Source organism: Pelobates fuscus, chromosome 2 (genome assembly GCF_036172605.1).
Source record: "Pelobates fuscus isolate aPelFus1 chromosome 2, aPelFus1.pri, whole genome shotgun sequence".
Taxonomy (NCBI): Eukaryota; Metazoa; Chordata; class Amphibia; order Anura; family Pelobatidae; genus Pelobates; species Pelobates fuscus.
In genome coordinates, this window is record NC_086318.1 from 359,660,347 (window position 1) to 359,679,025 (window position 18,679).

At 36.3% G+C, this 18,679-nt stretch overlaps 1 protein-coding gene across 1 annotated transcript in view; it reads right to left on the bottom strand.

The window, feature by feature from the left end:
* Nucleotides 1–3,017: 3,017 nt before the first annotated feature.
* Nucleotides 3,018–18,679, bottom strand: part of LOC134585890 (MAL-like protein) — a 31,253-nt gene continuing 15,591 nt past the window's right edge. Inside the window, exons 2-4 of the mRNA XM_063441372.1 lie at nt 9,987–10,157; nt 4,165–4,314; nt 3,018–3,626 (exon numbers count right to left, since the gene is read on the bottom strand). Of these exons, the coding sequence (XP_063297442.1) occupies nt 3,564–3,626; nt 4,165–4,314; nt 9,987–10,157 (384 nt within the window). The 3' untranslated portion in view covers nt 3,018–3,563. The remainder of the gene's footprint in view (nt 3,627–4,164; nt 4,315–9,986; nt 10,158–18,679) is intronic.

The following is an 18,679-nucleotide window of genomic DNA, read 5'->3' on the forward strand; positions in this document are numbered from 1 at the left end:
CCAGAGCAGTTTTAACACTTTTGTGGTGTTTGTGTTTAGCTGTAATTTTCCGCTCTCTCATTTACGGTTCCCATACAAGTTATATATTGTTTTTTTCACGACAAGAAGGGCTTTCTTTACATACCAGTATTTATATTATGTCATATATTGTATTTAAAAAAAATAATAAAATATGGTGAAAAAAAAACAAAACATGTTTTTGGACTTTTACTTGAAAAATCTTTTACTTATCTACAAAAGCTAATGAAAAAAACTGCTAAATAGATTCAAAATTTTGTCCCGAGTTTAAAAACACCCAGTGTTTACATGCTTTATTGCTTTTTTTTGCAAGTTATAGGCCTATAAATACAAGTAGGAAATTGCTGTTTCAATATATATATATTTTAAATGTATCAATAGTGACATTGTTACACCGTTATCTGTCATAAATCCCCGAAACACACCTAACATGTACATATTTTTTAAAGTAGACAACCCAGGGTATTCAAAATGGGGTATGTCCAGTCTTTTTTAGTAGCCACCTAGTCACAAACACTGGCCAAAGTTAGCATTTATATTTGTTTGTGTGTTAAAAATGCAAAAAACGCTAACTTTGGCCGGTGTTTGTGACTAAGTGGCTACTTAAAAAGGCTGAACATACCCCATTTGCAATACCTAGGGTTGTCTTCTTTTGCAAATGGTATGCCATCATGGGGCTAATTCTCATTCCTTGGCTACCATACGCTCTCAAAGGCAACCTAACCAATCTGACAAATTTCAATAAAAAAAAAAAAAAGTAAAATCAAGCCTTATATTTGACCCTGTAACTTTCACAAACACTATAAAACCTCTACATGTGGGGTACTGTTATACTCAGGAGACTTCGCTGAACACAAATATTAGTGTATCAGAACAGTAAAATATATCACAGCAATAATATCCTCAGTGAAAGAGCTGTTTGTGTGTGAAAAATGCAAAAAACTTCACTTTCACTGACAATATCATCGCTGTGATATGTTTTACTGTTTTGAAAACTAATATTTGTGTTCAGCGAAGTCTCCCGAGTAAAACAGTACCCCCATGTACAGGATTTAGGGTGTCATAGAAAGTTACAGGGTTAAACACAGTGCTAGCAAATTAAATTATCTGGACTTTTGGCCTAGGTTGGCAGGCAGGTCCCTCAAATTGCAATCATTAAAATTACTTAATTAGGTAAAAATATTACATAAATATGCACGTAGAATTTTAATATATATACATATTTATGTATTTGACGTCTACGTGTATATTTATGAAATTATTTATGTAATTATGTATGTGGACATATGTATATTTTGTATTATTTTTATTTATTTATTTATACATAGATATATATATATCATTACATTCTAAGTGTATTTTGATATAAATATATATATATATCAATATCAAAATACTGTTAGAATAAAATTGAATATATATATATAATTTTTTTTTAATTATTAAAAATTATTTTTATTTTTTGTTATTTATTTTTATTAACATATTATTTGTATTTTATAATAATATATATATACCATATATATAGTTATTATATATATTGTATATATTCGTGTGTAATTTAAATATAAGTGTATTTTTATATTAATATACGTATATATAAATATAAAAATACACTTAGTGTGACATTATATATATTATATATATACATATATTATATATAGGTATATATAGATATAATACATGTATATATATCATATATATATACACATATTATTTTTTTTTTTTACACTGATTTCTTTTTTTTTACACTTTATTTTATGATTTTTTACTTGCAGGGAGACTGCCTGTCAGCACAGACAGTCCCCCTGCAGGCAGATACACAGACCCCTATTGCGGTCATGTGATCGAGTGATCACATGGCCGTGGGGTCCTGATCTGCCGAGGGGGGACTGCCCGGGCAGACAGGCAGTCCCCCTGGACCGGGAGGAGAGCTGATCGCCGCCGTGGGACCGACGGCGATCAGGTAAGTTGCCCAAAACCGTTATGACGGTTCAGGACCGTCAGCGGTCCAAACGCACGTTTTACCGCTGACGGTCCTGAACCGTCAGCGGTCCTTAAGGGGTTAATTCCATCACACCAGAAACTGTGCTAGTAAATAGTGCAAAATATTTTTTGTTTTTTTTTACTCGGTTCTGAGCCTAATAAATTTCTATGCTATGTAAATTTTTCCTCTACCTGTTAAACTGAACCATGATGTTGATTTAACCCCTTAAGGACACATGACATGTGTGACATGTCATGATTCCCTTTTATTCCAGAAGTATGGTCCTTAAGGGGTTGAAAGGACACTATAGTCACTAAATCAATGTTAGCTTAATGAAGCAGTTTTGGTGTATAGATCATGCCCCCTGACGTCTCACTGCTCAATTCTCCGCCATATAGGAGTTAAATTACTTTGTTTATGCAGCCCTAGTCACACCTCCTTGCAAGTAACGTGCACAGCTTTTCTAAATACTTCCTGTAATGTGAGAAATAATGTTTACACTTCCTTTTTCGCAAATTCTGTTTAATTTAGAATTGCTTATCATCTGCACTGTTAATAGCTTGCTAAACCTTGCAGACGTCTCTTGTATGTGATTTAAAGTTCAATTTACAGAGCAAGAGATAAAAACATCTGACTGAAAATTAAACCAATTTGTTTTCATGTAGGCTGTATCAGTCATAGCCAGGGTAGGAGTGGCTAGGGCTGCATAAACAGAAACAAAAGTGGTTTAACTCTTAAGAATTGAGCAGTGAGACTGCAAGGGCATGATCTATACTCACAAACTGCTTCATTAAGCTAAAGTTGTTTTGGTGACTATAGTATCTATTAAATTCCTCATCCTAAAAGACATGCCTCCCTAAACATCTTCACATATTATATTGGCACATTAATACGATAATTGTAAAAAGAGACTGGAATGAAAAACATATTATTAATGACAGGTTTCTAGTGGAACAGAGTACAACACACAAGAAAGTACCACTTGGCAAACCCTGAGCAAAAGTATTTTATTTTACAAGCTGAAGAGTGTATAGTTAAAGTCAATTTAAGTATGAAAAAAATATAAATATAATATTAGCACAGAATAAAATACAGTGAAAAGTGCTCAAAGAAAGAAAATAGTGTTTTTAATAATACTTCTCTTGTATCGTTAATATAATATATGCATAGTGTCTATGGGCTGGATTTCATTGTTGACTGGTTTCCTCTGGTCTTGGAGAAGAGAAAACAGACAGTAAAATCCTTGTTTTAATTTTGTTACAACGCAGATATAATCATACTTCTGTTAGAATTTGTGACAAAAACCGTCCAGGATCCCTTATCAGAAAATATAAATCCATTTACTTTGCATCATCTAGTATGTTCTGGGTGACTGTTAGCATTTTACAAGTTTCAGCAACATAAATAATAACTTAATTTATAGGAATCATTAATAACGATGGAAATAACTTTAAAGCTTGTCACAGTAAGCAATGGTTTCCAGAAGTGCTCTGTAAGATAAATTTCATATTCCATCCAATCGATAGATTTATTCTTCTTTTGTGTTGTCCTGTTATGCTCATCGAATAAAATTTTGGAAGTTGTGCAGAACGTAAAGTAGCGTTGTTATAAAAGCAAAGATCTGGAACAAAATAAATTAGGTGTTAATCTATTTTAATTAAATTTCCTTTTCACTGACCCTTTCAAAACTCTGATGCTGTGGCTTGAGCACTCATTATGTTAATCATAGTACACACCTTCAAACAAAATAAAACTAGGACATTTGAAACATTTATGCAACAATATGCTATATACTATCCATGAAATTATCCACATTATTAACACGCTTTAACAAATTTCAAAAAAGCTGAAATTGGCACTAGTGAATCCTTAGTGATGAATGTAAACTTTGTCATTTCTCACAAACAGCAATGCTTACGTTTGTCAGTGTGCAGGGGCAGGGTCTTTACACCAAAACCACTACATTAAGACACCCAGTTATCTACTACTTTACCACTTAAAGCATGCCAATTCTGAAATGTTTCAATACAACAAAACTCTACATTATGGAATCTATTCACTAAGAAAATTATTATTACATTCAGAAATTTTAGTATACATTTTTCAGTTTGGTTGCCAGTATTCAAACACTCACAACAAACCATGTATAATGAACTTACCGTAGCAGCAGCATTCAGATGATAGTTGACTACGCTGCATTGAGGTGTAGAACCAGCAGGGATATTGATATTGCACCATATTGTTGCATTAGCTTGCAGGACAGCGGCACTTAGGTAGAAAATGGCTGTAATTCCATGGTAAATAACATCCTAATACAAGAAATAAAACACAGATATATTTATTGGATAAACTTAATGAGTTAAGAAAAGACTGGACTTTTATATGTGCCTTAAAGGAGATACAACTATCTGTCGAAACATAATGTGTTTGAAAGAGCTGGACTTCTGCCTACCAGATTTTATATACAGTATGGATCATTTATGGAAATTGTACATGTAAATGGCAAATTATCATTTATACTATATCAAATAATTTTTGTTCTTTGTTAGTTCCTTGAGCAAAAAAGATACAGCCTAATCGCAGACTGAGCATCTCACAGAGTCTGCTCACAGACTTTGAACATGTGAGCAGGTACTGTACCTTATTATATTAAAGAAACACTATAGGCACCTAGACTACTTCATCTCATTCAAGTGGTCTGAATGCAGTGTCCCCTTTAGTCCTGCAATGTAAATCATTGCAATTTTTGAGAAACTGCAATGATTACATTGCAGGACTAACAATGTCTCTAGTGGCTCTCAATTAGACAGCCACGAGAGGCGCTTCCTAATGAGATTTTTGATCACCTAACTGATGCTGGATGTCGCATAAGTTAAATCCCCATAGGAAAGCATTGAAGCACTGATTTCGTTTGTGGAGGGCCTAATGCACTTTCAGCACTCGCTGTGCATGTGCATTAGCCCCCACCATCAGAGGAGACGGAGTACCGACCCAGCGCCAAGGGAGATAGGCACTGGAATCATATACATTATTCTTGTTACACCCCCTGAATATCAATCAGAAAACCGGTCCATAAAAATGTAAAACTATTTTTATGTGTGAGCTGTATATTGTATACATTTTGGTCTCTACTAGGACATATGGACAAGCCTACTAATCTTCACCCCAGAAGGACCACGCCAGATATGCACCCATGTGAATTTCATGGAAGCCAGTATAACCTTACAACTATTTCCTCTCAACACGAATTGGCCTGATCCCTTGGATTTCTATTGGCAGAGACTGCCAAAGGGGCCAATGATAGGTATCTTACAGAGACACAGATGGATCAGACTGGAGTCTACTAGGCTTCTTGGGACTCAACACTGAACACCTCTTCCAGAGATATCCCTGCTGAACTGTGACCTGAAATTATTTGCAAAGGCTCTATCCCATAGGTGACAGCCTGACCTAAATGAGTTAATCCATGGCGATAAGGTGGGTTTCATACCAGAAAGTGAGGCACAAGCCTGTTTCTCAAATGCAAAAGGATAAGTCCTGCGCTCACTCCCATCACTACTGGGCGGCAGCAATGACTACAGTACACATAAGCCCCAATATATAGTAAAAACCAAAGAAAAACAAGTTACCTGTGCTCTCTCCTTAATCAATATGTATTTTTAAACAAATGGAGGTTTTTAGTTACCTCCAATGGCCATGAGAAGGTAAGCCCACCTGCCAACGTCAAGGCAGACAAGCCTGTTTCTCATCCACTACTCCCACTTGTGACTTCCAAGGTCTTCTTTTCTTATCCACCGATGCAGAGAAGGCCCTCGATAGAGTGGACTGGAACTTCCTATTTGAGGCTCTGACACACATGGGCTTTGGCCCGAAATAGATGACATGGATCTGATACATCTACGAATCGCCCTCTACTAGGGTCTGCATCAACATGGCTTTTACAGAACCTTTTCAGATACACAATGGTACCCGATAAGAATGCCTAGTTTTGCAACTGCTCTTTGTCCTTGCCCTCGAACCCTTCCTAAATGCCTATTGACTAGAAGCCGACATAGGCTTCAGACAGGCAAGATGGGCTGATGGTCGGCTGTTTTAATTAACCAACCCATAAGTGACCCTACCAATGCAGGAATTTTAAACCTGTGGTTCTCTCATGAACCCACAGACAAATTTGTTACAATCCACTATCCTAAACATGTCGGTCAGAGCTTTACCTTGCAGTGGTCCAACAGAACTTTCAAATACCTTGGGGTATGGATATAAAGAACATGGATCACTTATACAAAGCTAATTTCCAAGCTATGTTGGATAAATTCTACAAAAATCTGGAGGACTGAGCACTGCCGTATCTCTCTTTGCTGGGCAAGATTAATTTACTAATACTGTACCATAATCGCAAGGAGGAAAAATATGAAAATGCCAGCCCACTCACCTTTAATAACTTGTAGACAAACTTAATCTTTTCTCCATTGCCTTTTCATTGTGCACTTCACTTAGTGTCTGGGAGACATTTTTATGCATATTATTAGAAATGAGCAAGGGGGAAAAAAATTGGTTTGTTTTTGGTCTAATTTCAGCAATTCTGAATTTTCCATTGTTGAAATTTAGTAATTATCCATTTGAAAGACCCAAAATTTACAGATTTACAAATTCAGATGCCCATTATTACCTATAGGGCACTGTTTAGTAGATTGAGTCTAAGTAGGGGAACCCACACATCAGGGTACTATAATAGGGGAGCCATCTATTAATCAGCTGAAAGAGAAACAATAAGAAAAGCCCCTTTTCTTAAAATTGCTCTTTTAGTTGCTTAGTAAATAAGTCCCTAAAGTGTACTGTTAGTTATGGCAATCCCACATATGTATATGAAATTAGGGAGCTATCTACTAGACAGCGCCCTAATTTGGTATCCTAAGTAGGGGAACAACCAGGGCCGTCTTTAACACGGGGCAAACGGGGCAGCTGCCCTGGGCCCAGTTGCTCCTGGGGGGCCCAGAGCAGCTGCCCCATGGGCCCCGCGATTTGCGCTGCTCCCATGGACCGGGCGGTGGGGCTGCACAGAGCCGCACCAGCCCGCACACTAAGGAGGCCCCCCCGGGTGGCTCATGCACTAAGGGCCACCCGGGGAGCATGTGTGAGCAGGGGCCCTGTCTGGCACTGTGACGCTTAAACAGCGCGACCGGGCCCCTTCCTGTACCGGCTGGGAGGAAGTGACGTCACTTCCTCCCGACGGAGATCACAGCTGCGCGGGAGGAGAATGGCAGGAAGAGGGGAGTTCCAGAGGAGAACTCCCATCTGCCTCAGCCTGCCAGTGGAGCAGGGAAACCACCCTCCAGAAAAAGGTAAGAACCTGGAGGGTGGCTAAATGTATGCTTGTGTGTAAGTATGTCTGTGTGTGTCAGTATGTGTGTGTCAGTAGGCTTGTCTGTGTATTTATGTGTGTGTGTATGTCAGTAGGCCTGTGTGTGTCAGTATGTCTGTCTATGTGTATGTCAGTATGCCTGTGTGTGTGTGTGTGTCAGCATGCTTGTGTGTGTTTGTAAATACGTCTGTCAGTGTATGTGTCTGTATATCTGTCAGTGTGTGTGTTTGTGTGTGTGTCAGTATATCTGTCAGTGTATGTGCCTATGTGTGTGTATGTATGTATGTCTGTGTGTGTGTCAGTATGTCTGCCAGTATATTTGTGTGTCAGTATTTGTGTGTGTCAGTATGTATCTGTGAATGTTTTAATGTCTGTCTGTGTGTATGTGCCAGTACATCTGTCGATGTGTATGTCAGTATGCCTGTGTGTGTGTCAGTGTGTCTGTGTGTATGTCAGTATGCCTGTGTGTGTGTGTCAATACGTCTGTCAGTGTATGTGTCTGTGTCAGTATATCTGTCAGTGTATGTGTTTGTGTGTGTGTCAGTATATCTGTCAGTGTATGTGTCTGTGTGTATGTATGTCTGTGTGTGTGTGTCAATACGTCTATCAGTGTATGTGTCTGTGTGTGTCAGTATATCTGTCAGTGTATGTGTTTGTGTGTGTGTCAGTATATCTGGCAGTGTATGTGCCTGTGTGTGTATGTATGTATGTATGTCTGTGTGTGTGTCAGTATGTCTGCCAGTATATATTTGTGTGTCAGTGTATGTGTGTGTCAGTATGTATCTGTGAATGTTTTAATGTCTGTCTGTGTGTATGTGCCAGTACGTCTGTCTATGTGTATGTCAGTATGCATGTGTGTGTCAGTGTGTCTGTGTGTATGTGAGTATGCCTGTGTGTGTGTGTCAATACGTCTGTCAGTGTATGTGTCTGTGTGTGTCAGTATATCTGTCAGTGTATGTGTTTGTGTGTGTGTCAGTATATCTGTCAGTATATGTGTCTGTGTGTGTATGTATGTCTGTGTGTGTGTCAGTATGTCTGTCAGTATATATTTGTGTGTCAGTATGTATCTGTGAATGTTTTAATGTCTGTCTCTGTCTGTATGTGCCAGTACGTCTGTCAGTGTGATTGCGCATTGGGCATAATTGGGTGGAGGGATGGGAGGGGCAGGGCCCAGGGGGCCCAAGAAAATGCATTGCCCAGGTCCTAATCATATTATAGACGGCCCTGGGAACAACACATCAAGTTATCTAATCAGGGGAGTCATTTATTAAGCAGCTCCCAGATTTGCGATCCTAAGTAGGGGAACCCCACATCAGGTACCAAATCAGGGGAGCTCTCTACCATACAACTAAAAAACAAAAAGAGGAAAAATGGCAAGGCCCATTTTCTTCCATTTCCTCTTTAAGTTGCTAGATAGATAAATCCCTGAATTGATAGTCTTAATTATGACAATCAAACATAAGCATACGATGCCAAGCTAGGGAGCAATCCACTAAACACGGATACGAATATAAGAAATTTGCTCTTTCAGTTGCTAGGTAGATAATTCCCTATTTTGATACCCTTAATTATAGCAATCTCATGTAATAACCACGCAATATCCCAAAAATAATAAATAGATGTGCATTCGTTATCAAATTAATTGTATTTCAGAATTTTGGAAATTCAAAAACTTCAGATTTCCGAATTCCACAGGACATGAAATTACTAAAAACAAACGTTTACTGAACTAATTAAGACAACAATTAGGGAGCTATCGACTTAACAGTTGAAACGTAAAAATTAAGACAAAATATGTATATTTTTAAAATTTCTGTTTTAGTTGCTTAATATAATTAGTTCCTAATTGCTATCCTTCTGAAAACTAAAGGAACTGAAACTTTTCAGCTCAATTTGTTCAGAAAACATCTGTTTGCGCTAATTTCATGTGCTGTTGAATTCGGAAATCTAAAGCTTCCGAATTCTGAAATTTGGGTGAATTTAGGATGAAATTGGATTTTTCTGAAAATAATTGCACATGTCTAATTACTACTTTTATTTTCATTTTGTTTGTTATAATCACACAAATGGAATCTATGACAATGTGTTGTTAATATTCCAGAATCTATTGATTCCACTCAAGAAGTGTTTGTTTTTGTTAAACTGATTACTCTTGTACCAGAGCAGAAATACAAATGTTGCCTAGAATAATGACTCCAGATAATGTATGCATGTTTTAGATGAGGGCAGCCTTACTGGTTTCAGAAGTAAATATATTTGGGAATTCAGACCAAACTTGATTTTGTTCCCTTTCCTTTTACAGGTGCCTCATTCTATTTAACATTGCCCTGCAGACAGTCTAAGGAGGAAGCATTTCCCAAGTAAGTGGGTTAATCTCAAAAGAGCAGGCATTAGGATGCTAGAGTAGGACCTGCCAAGAAAAGGGTATATTGATGCTGTGGCAGGCTTCTGCAATGTATGATGATATACTGTAACTAAACCCCCGTTGCCTAAGTCAGGGTTTTTTTAAAATTCAAATACATTCTGTGAGCTTTAATGCTAGTGCTTAGTGTATGAGTGTGATGTATTCTGCATGTAATGCCTCTAAATGTCCAAGTTAAAATCAAATTAGTTCCTTACCACTATTTTCCAGGTGCCACAGTTGTTTCTGTGAAATCCAAACACGTAGACCATGAGAAGAATCAACGAGAAGAAAAATGAAGACACTGCAACATACATAACCCATCCTTGGCTCAAGACTTGACTTACTCTGACAGCAGCAACCAAGATCCAAACCCATGAACCGAATATCTGTAGAATGAACAAAATAGTAAAATTAAAACTCTGGATCAATTAAAATTGATGTATTTTGTATGTAATTCATGAAAATAAATGTTTTTATAAATAATATGCAATTTTGGGATTACATAATCTAGAATAGAGAATACTAAAATACAGAAAATCTCAGAGAATAAGATAAATAGTGATTGTTCTACTCAAATGGATGCCTTAGGCATCCAAACAACATTAGCTTAATAATTCATGCCCCTGCAGTTTCATGGCTCAATTCACTGCCATTGGGAGTTAAATCACATTTGTTTCTGTTTATGCAGCCTTAGCCACACCTCCCTTGCCAGTAACTGACACAGCCTGCATGAAAAAAATATCACTTTTAATCAGACGTTAACTTGCGTTAGAAGTTTTTATCCCCTACCCAATAAATTGAACTGTAATCATATACAGGAAGCTTTGGAAGGGTCTGGAAGGTTATTCTGAGTAGGAGATAAGAAATTCTAAATTAGACATAATGTTCAATAAAAGAGGCTTAAACATTAGATGTGTCTTTACAGGAAGTGTTTCGGAAGGCTGTGCAAATCACAAGCAGGAAGGGGTTACTAGGGCTGTATGAATAAAGCGATTTATTTTCAAAATGGCAGAGAATTGAGTAGTAACACTGCATGGGCATGATCTATACACCAAAACTGTTTCATTAAGCTAAAGTTGCTTTGGTGTCTTATAGTGTCCCTTTAACCCCTTAAGGACCAAACTTCTGGAATAAAAGGGAATCATGACATGTCACAGGGTTAAAGCACAGTGTAGCTCACACTGTTATAACTGAGCATTTACTACAGTGCGCTCACTAATTTGTAGAAATGTATGTGAATGTGATGGAGATGTATCAATGTAACTATTAAACGGAGGCTTTGTGCACACATTATACCATACAGTACTGATTAACCTATACAATACACATATAATCTTTATATCTTTCCATTATGCTATTATATGCAAAATCTTCAAAAAGTGCTTCCAAAAACAGTACGTTGTGCAAGTAAAAGTCTGTTTCTATACATCGTTTAAAGATGATGAGTTTTGAGAAACACAAGATTCATAACACAATTTATTTTGGGGTGGGGGGATTTAATGTGGTGAGAGATTTAATGTGATCCATTATCTAAAAGGCAAAATTATTACCTGTCATGCAATTTAATGCAACTTTCAAAAATATATTTGCATGTTTTTAAACCAACCAATGACTGATATAGCATCCGTACAAGCCACTTAAAGAAACACTATAGTCACCTAAATTACTTCAGCTAAATAAAGCAGTTATAGTGTATCGATCATTCCCCTGCAATTTCACTGCTCAATTCACTGCCATTTAGGAGTTAAATCACTTTGTTTCTGTTTATGCAGCCCTAGCCACACCTCCCCTGGCTATGATTGACAGAGCCTGCATGGAAAAAAACTACTGGTTTCACTTTCAAACAGATGTAATTTACCTTATATAATTGTAGCTCAATCTCTAAATTGAACTTTAATTACACACAGGAGGCTCTTGCAGGGTCTAGCAAGCTATTAACATAGCAGGGGATAAGAAAATCTTAATTAAACAGAACTTGCAATAAAGAAAGCCTAAATAGGGCTCTCTTTACAGGAAGTGTTTATTGAAGGCCGTGCAAGTCACATGCAGGGAGGTGTGACTAGGGTTCATAAACAAAGGGATTTAACTCCTAAATGGCAGAGGATTTAGCAGTGAGGCTGCAGGGGCATGTTCTATACACCAAAACTGCTTCATTAAGCTAAAGTTGTTCAGGTGACTATAGTGTCCCTTTAACAGAATAGGCAAATGGAGATACACATTGCCATGTTATTTCATACAATAAATGTTTTTAAAAACTGCAAAAGTTTCCTTAGACCAGGCTAGTCTGTTTTAGCTTCACTTTGGGAAAAATTGTCAGATGTCACTATATTAAGGATTTCTTTAAATGCATGTATATTAAAATAGAGCGATAGAAATCTACCTATACCACTTTCCATTTCTGACAGTGAGTGCCGGACCCATGGTAAATGTGTGTGTGTGTATATATATCATGATACATGAAATAAAGAATAAAAATAATGATATTGATATTTAAAGTAATTATATATATTTTTTAAAAGTATGTAGTTTTGCTTTAACGCTTATTGGATTTTTCCATAGTAACCAAACACATGGGAGGGTGAGTCATGTTATAATATACACACAATTTTACATGCAAGCGAACACGCACTTGTTTTTTACATATACATTGTTCACAACAAAAACAGAATTTCATTTACAAAATCTGTAAAACTACGTCTGACAAAATGGCATGCTAGAAAGTCCATTGATCTTTTTTTCTTTTAGTAAATGAGAAGCTCTGAGTTTACTTTAAGAACAAGCGATATAGCTGATATTTTGTGCATTTATTTTGCATTATCGGGAGCGTTGCTAAGTGACAAAAAAGGCCAGAGACTTCAGCCCAAGTAGAAATTGTATAGTCCCTTCCAATCTATATTTTTGGTGCTCAAAACACTGCCTCTTGTACATTAAATCATTACATAATTCAATAATTTGTAATCACATAAATGAGAGGAACAATAGAAGGGATTACTGGAAAATCTGCTATTGGAGTTGTTATTTGTCTGTCAATGTTAACAATTGTAATACAGAGAAAAACACCTCTGGTACAAAATTGTTAGGGACTCACGGTTAACAATGAACGAGTGCTAAATCCAGACAGGGGGTGGATGCATACATTTTCTACCAAATCATTTTATTGTTAGAAAATAAACCCCACTTTTCAATTATTCAAAATATAGATTGCCATATTTTACTGTCAACCTCCAACAGGTCATAGACATAAAAGTTTTCCATAATATTTTTTATGAATTCGTTAGGACAAAAAAAGTTTGGTTAATTCATGGATTGTTACATATCATTTGGTCTGCATGCTATCTTAATGACGTGACCGGACCGCTTGGCTAGTGTTGGTAGGGGGTTGCCTTTGAACAATGCTAACTGCGCGTCAGCAATTTCCGCACATATCCCCAATTATAGAGATTCTATATGCTGGAAAATGCACCTGCCTTACATATTCATAAACAAAAATACCTTAAAATAAAAAAGATACTTGCCATACCATTTCTGCTGTGTCCGCTATAACGTTGCAAGCAGAAGCAGCACAAAGAAGTAGGAGTTTATGAGATATGTATTTCAGTTCCCTGTCACAGTCCCACTTAATAACCAAGTGACTGATATTAGCTAAATCACAGTCATATTCACAGTTATGGAAACTGCGCTGAGTGCACCTATGTCAACTCAACATAGCTGCAGAGAGTGGGGGAGGATGTCCGCCAAGGTTGTGCATGTGGCGTGAGCTTGCTGTACACACAAGATGGAGGGATCTTGGATAGAAATAGAGAAAGATAAAATACTCTTGAGGTCATTGATCCAAGGGGCCTGATTATATGTAAATACATTTTGAATTATTGCAGTTATAAGCCACACTTGGCATTAAGACAGGAACCATGTGTCTACGCATCATAATTTTCACAACAAGAAATTAAGGGGAGGTGCGCTAGTGAATAATACTTATCAAGTCTGTATCCAGGTCTCAAAAGTGTAATAGCATACATATAATAGAAAAAGCAAAACCATAATAGTGCAATTTGTCTGTAGAATATCAAAATTACATATATTTCACACTTTATTATAAATTAACTTACATAACATTAGTGAAAGTATGATGTGTAAAAATCAATTAAAACGTGCAGTATACAAGTCATATATGCGTTTGAATTTATAACAGACAGATTAAGGATGTGAGTAAAGATAATAAAATAAATAAAGTATTCATGGTTGGAGTTAGTCTCTCTCCAATTTGTGTAGCGCAGACCATTTACTAGATAAAGAGTCCATTTACTAGATAAAGAGTAGATGAGGCAGAATATGAGTGTGGAAGGTGCCAGCCACTGAAAGCGCCCTGTAATGAATGAAGAGCGAAGATTCTGCAACATAAAGACTGAAGGAACGGGTACCACAGAGAAAAAAAGTTTATTCTACTAATTTAGCAAGTTAAAATGAATAAAGAAAATATACACTGATTATTAAAAACAATAAAAACAACTAGTGTCTGCAGTGTCTTTTAGCAGATATTTTAATTGTAGCTTGTTCTGGAAAACCCCCTCAAGGCTACTTAGCATAGGGCCTTCCTTCCTCAGGCACGTCACTCAATGACGCGTTTCGCACTAGTTGTGCTTCCTCAAATTCCCTCTATTCCTGGTCTGAATGTATAGGGCAAGGAGATCTTCCAATTGCTCGCCCTTCTGATATTTAATTTGCATACTGGTTCTTAATTGGCCTGGAGATCTTCTTGTTGGCTGTTCCAATGCCTGGTTTACATAATTCGTACTAATTGGCAAGGCACAGTAAAAGCACGCTTTATATATGAACAAAGTAGTCACCTCATTAGAAACATATTATTCTAGATTTTCACAATTTTTCTTTTACACGTATGCTATTACACTTTTGAGATCTGGATACAGACTTGATAAGTATCACCATAAGTATCACTAGCACACCTCCTCTTTTTTTTTCTTGTTGGTTTTTATATCCTTTTGACTGGAAGGGGGAAGTGTCAACTTTGGAGTGTTTTGCTGCTTAGTGTTTTGTACATATTTTCAGTTGGAGCGTCTATTTATTACTTTTTGCATTGTTGTCAGTATCATCATTTTAACAATGATCTGAAGCTGTATTGGTGTATAGAGTGATCCTTTAAAGGAGATGTCCGATAATTGTGTGTTTAAGCATTCAGATGGGATAATCTGACTAATATACCGCAAACAATTGGATTTTCTGTCTCATGAAAATGCAAACCTATAGGAAATATGTTAACATGAATCCGTACTTCAAAAACATCTTTGTAATTCTTGCATTCTTGGATGATGAATGTGAGAGGCAAAAACTTTAAATAGCTTTCATTGGGTGTGTTCAACTTCAAATCTCTCTTTGGGACACACGTTATGACAAAGTTAAACAGGTGTGTACTTTTATTGCCAGATTCTGCAAAGGGAGTAGACGTCATTCCATGATAAGAGGAACAAAAATACACCCATCGTGCCCAACATGACTTGGTGTCCTTTTATAGGAAACCAAGTTAATCTAGAACATTGCTTACAATTGATAGATATTTATATTTCATTGCTGTGGTTTCAGCAAATATTGCATCCCTACCCAGCTATGATGTGATGGCATTCTACAACTCCTGGCATGCACCCTTGGTTACATAAAAGCATGTATCACTCCTAGATTTAGTGTACAAAGGCTGCCTGTTACAATGGTCACATGTTTTCAGAGGTCAGCACCATGAAAAGGCAAATTTAAAGGTGTGTGGCCACATAAAAAGCTCACGCAAACCATCTTCCTACAAGAATAAAACTATTTCAGGGGGGACTGATGAAGTATTTAGATGGTGGGACATACTCAACATCTCAATACACTACACAACAATAATTGTCAATTACTGAGCAGACTCTTATTGTGAGAGGTTCACAAATCTACCAGAAGATCTGTTTGTGAGCTGTGGTCAGTTCTAGATAATCAGCTTTGCGTTGCTGTATACAGCTTTAACGCATGGACTCATCCATGATCCATTTACAAGGTTGATCTTTACCATCTGTTTATTCTACTGGTCTACCACTAGGACATAGAATAAGGTAAGAAAACTAAACCATACTATTGGTTAAATTCTTTATCATGCATTAGAGCTAAAACTGGGCAGACTAGATGGGCCGAATGGTTCTTATCTGCCGTCACATTCTATGTTTCTATGTTTCTAGGGTAGAAATTGTGATGAATATGGGACAAACGCACAGGATAGTGTTAAAAGGTTGTCTTTCCCTCTGAACTCCAAATAAAAGACTGCCTGTTAACCCCTTAAGACCGCAGGACGTACTATGCCGTCCTTATTTTGGTGGCTCTAAAAGCCGCAGGACGGCATAGTACGTCCTGCGATCTTATGTACTTACCCGGTCGCCGGCGATCCCACGCCGGCGATCGCGGTATGGGGGACTTACCTGGGAGCCCAGGGAGTCCCCCTGCGTCCTCTTCAGCCGCCCAGGGCCATGTGATCGCGAGGTCCTTGCGAGGACCCCGCGATCACATGGACGGCATAGCCGTCCAAGGCATTGCCAGCAGGGGGAGTGCCTGTAATGACAGGTACTCCCCCTGCTGTCTGAACAAAAAAAAAAAAATGTTAAAACAGTGTAAAAATCAATTATATATACTTAGATCATATATATATTTATTATATATATGATCTAAGTATATATATACACACATATACACACATACACATAAATATGCATAAACTGTCTACGTGTATTTTAGTATTAATATATACATAATTATATATATATATTAATATCAAAATACACGTACAATGATATTGATTAAATATATATATAATTTTAATTATATATATATTTATATATAATAAAAAATAAATAAATATATAAATACGTTAAAAAAATAAATTAAAAAATAATTAAAAAATAATTTACAAAAATAGATAAAAAATATATAAACATGCGTAATTTCGTTCTAACTGTATTTTAAAATTAATATATATATATTGATATCAAAATACATGTAGAACGAAATAATATATATATCTATATACATAAGTATATACGTATATATCACTATGTATATACCTATATATAAATAAAAATAATTTTAAAAAATTATATACATATATATGCACACATATATATATACACACATATATATATATATAATAATTCTACGCATATATTTATGTAATAATTTTACATAATTAGGTCATTTTATTAATTACAATTTGCAGGACCTGCCTGCCAACCCAGGCCAAAAGTTCAGGGAATTACATTGTCTAGCACTATATTTAACTCTGTAACTTTCCAAGACACCATGAAACCTGTACATGGGGGGTACTGTTTTACTCGGAAGACTTCGCTGAACACAAATATTAGTGTTTCAAAACAGTAAAATATATTACAACGACGATATCGTCAGTGACAGTGACATTTTTTGCATTTTTCACACACAAATGGCACTTACACTGACGATATAATTGTTGTGATACGTTTTACTGTTTTTAAACACTAATATTTGTGTTCAGCGAAGTCTCCTGAGTATAACAGTACCCCTCATGTACAGGTTTTATGGTGTTTTCAAAAGTTACAGAGTCAAATATAAGGTTTGCGTTTCAGTTTTTTCACATTAAAATTCGCCAGGTTGCCTTTGAGACCGTATGGTAGCCCAGGAATGAAAATTATCCCCATGATGGCATACCATTTGCAATAGTAGACAACCCAGGGTATTGCAAATAGGGTATGTTCAGTTTTTTTAGTAGCCACTTAGTCACAAACACTGGCCAAAATTTGCGTTCAAATTAGTTTTTTGCATTTTCAAATATTAACACTAACTTTGGCCAGTGTTTGTGACCAAGTGGCTACTAAAAAAGACTGGACATACTCAATTTGCAATACCTTAGGTTGTCTACTTTTGCAAATGGTATGCCATCATGGGGGTTATTCTTATTTCTGGGCTACCATATGGTCTCAAAGGCAACGTAACCAATCTGGCGAATTTCAATGTAAAAAAACTGAAATATGTAACACGCTATATTTGACCCTGTAACTTCCCAAAACACCATAAAACCTGTACATAGGGGGTACTGTTTTACACGCGAGACATCGCTGAATACAAATATGTGTATTGTATTGCAGTAAAAGCAAACAGTATTATGACATCACAGTTAGAATGTCACGTAGAACTAAAAAAAATTAAAAATTTCTTATTTTCTCCCATTTTTTTAATATTTTTTTCATATTAAATTATGTTCCATACCTAAATATTTGATGTTAAACGAAAGCCCCGTTTCCCCTGAATAAAATGATATATAATAATGGGGGGTGCATTTAATATGAAAGAGATGAATTATGGTTGGACAGACATATAGCGCAAATGCCAGGTTTTGTTTACGTTTTTTTGGATCACAACTTGTACATTTGGCTGCGGTCTTAAGGAGTTAATAAGGAACCATTGGGTGTGCTATGTATTTGTTCCAGTTGGCTATGGGAGACCAAAGCAGACTGTAGCGGTAGTCATAGTTATGACCCTGGAGAAAAATTGATGAAGATGCCAGCTAAAACTAACAGTATCCAGAAATACAGTCTAAAGTTAAATAAAATTTATATTTCATTAAAATAATGTAAAAACAAAAAAACATGAGGACATAGCAGCAAAATGCAAATGTCAGAGAGATATCCTAAAGCGTTTTGTGCTGCATGGCACTTAATCTAAGATTACAAAGCCGTATATAAAAAAAGTGCTTACACTAATTATAAAGTAATAATTAGTGTAATAAATTAAGTAATATTATTTTAAACAATACTTGTCATCCACATAATGAAGTTAATTAATTAAAGGAACAGTATCGTCACCCAGACAACTTATTGTGTAGTGTCTCTGTCCCACTAAGTCC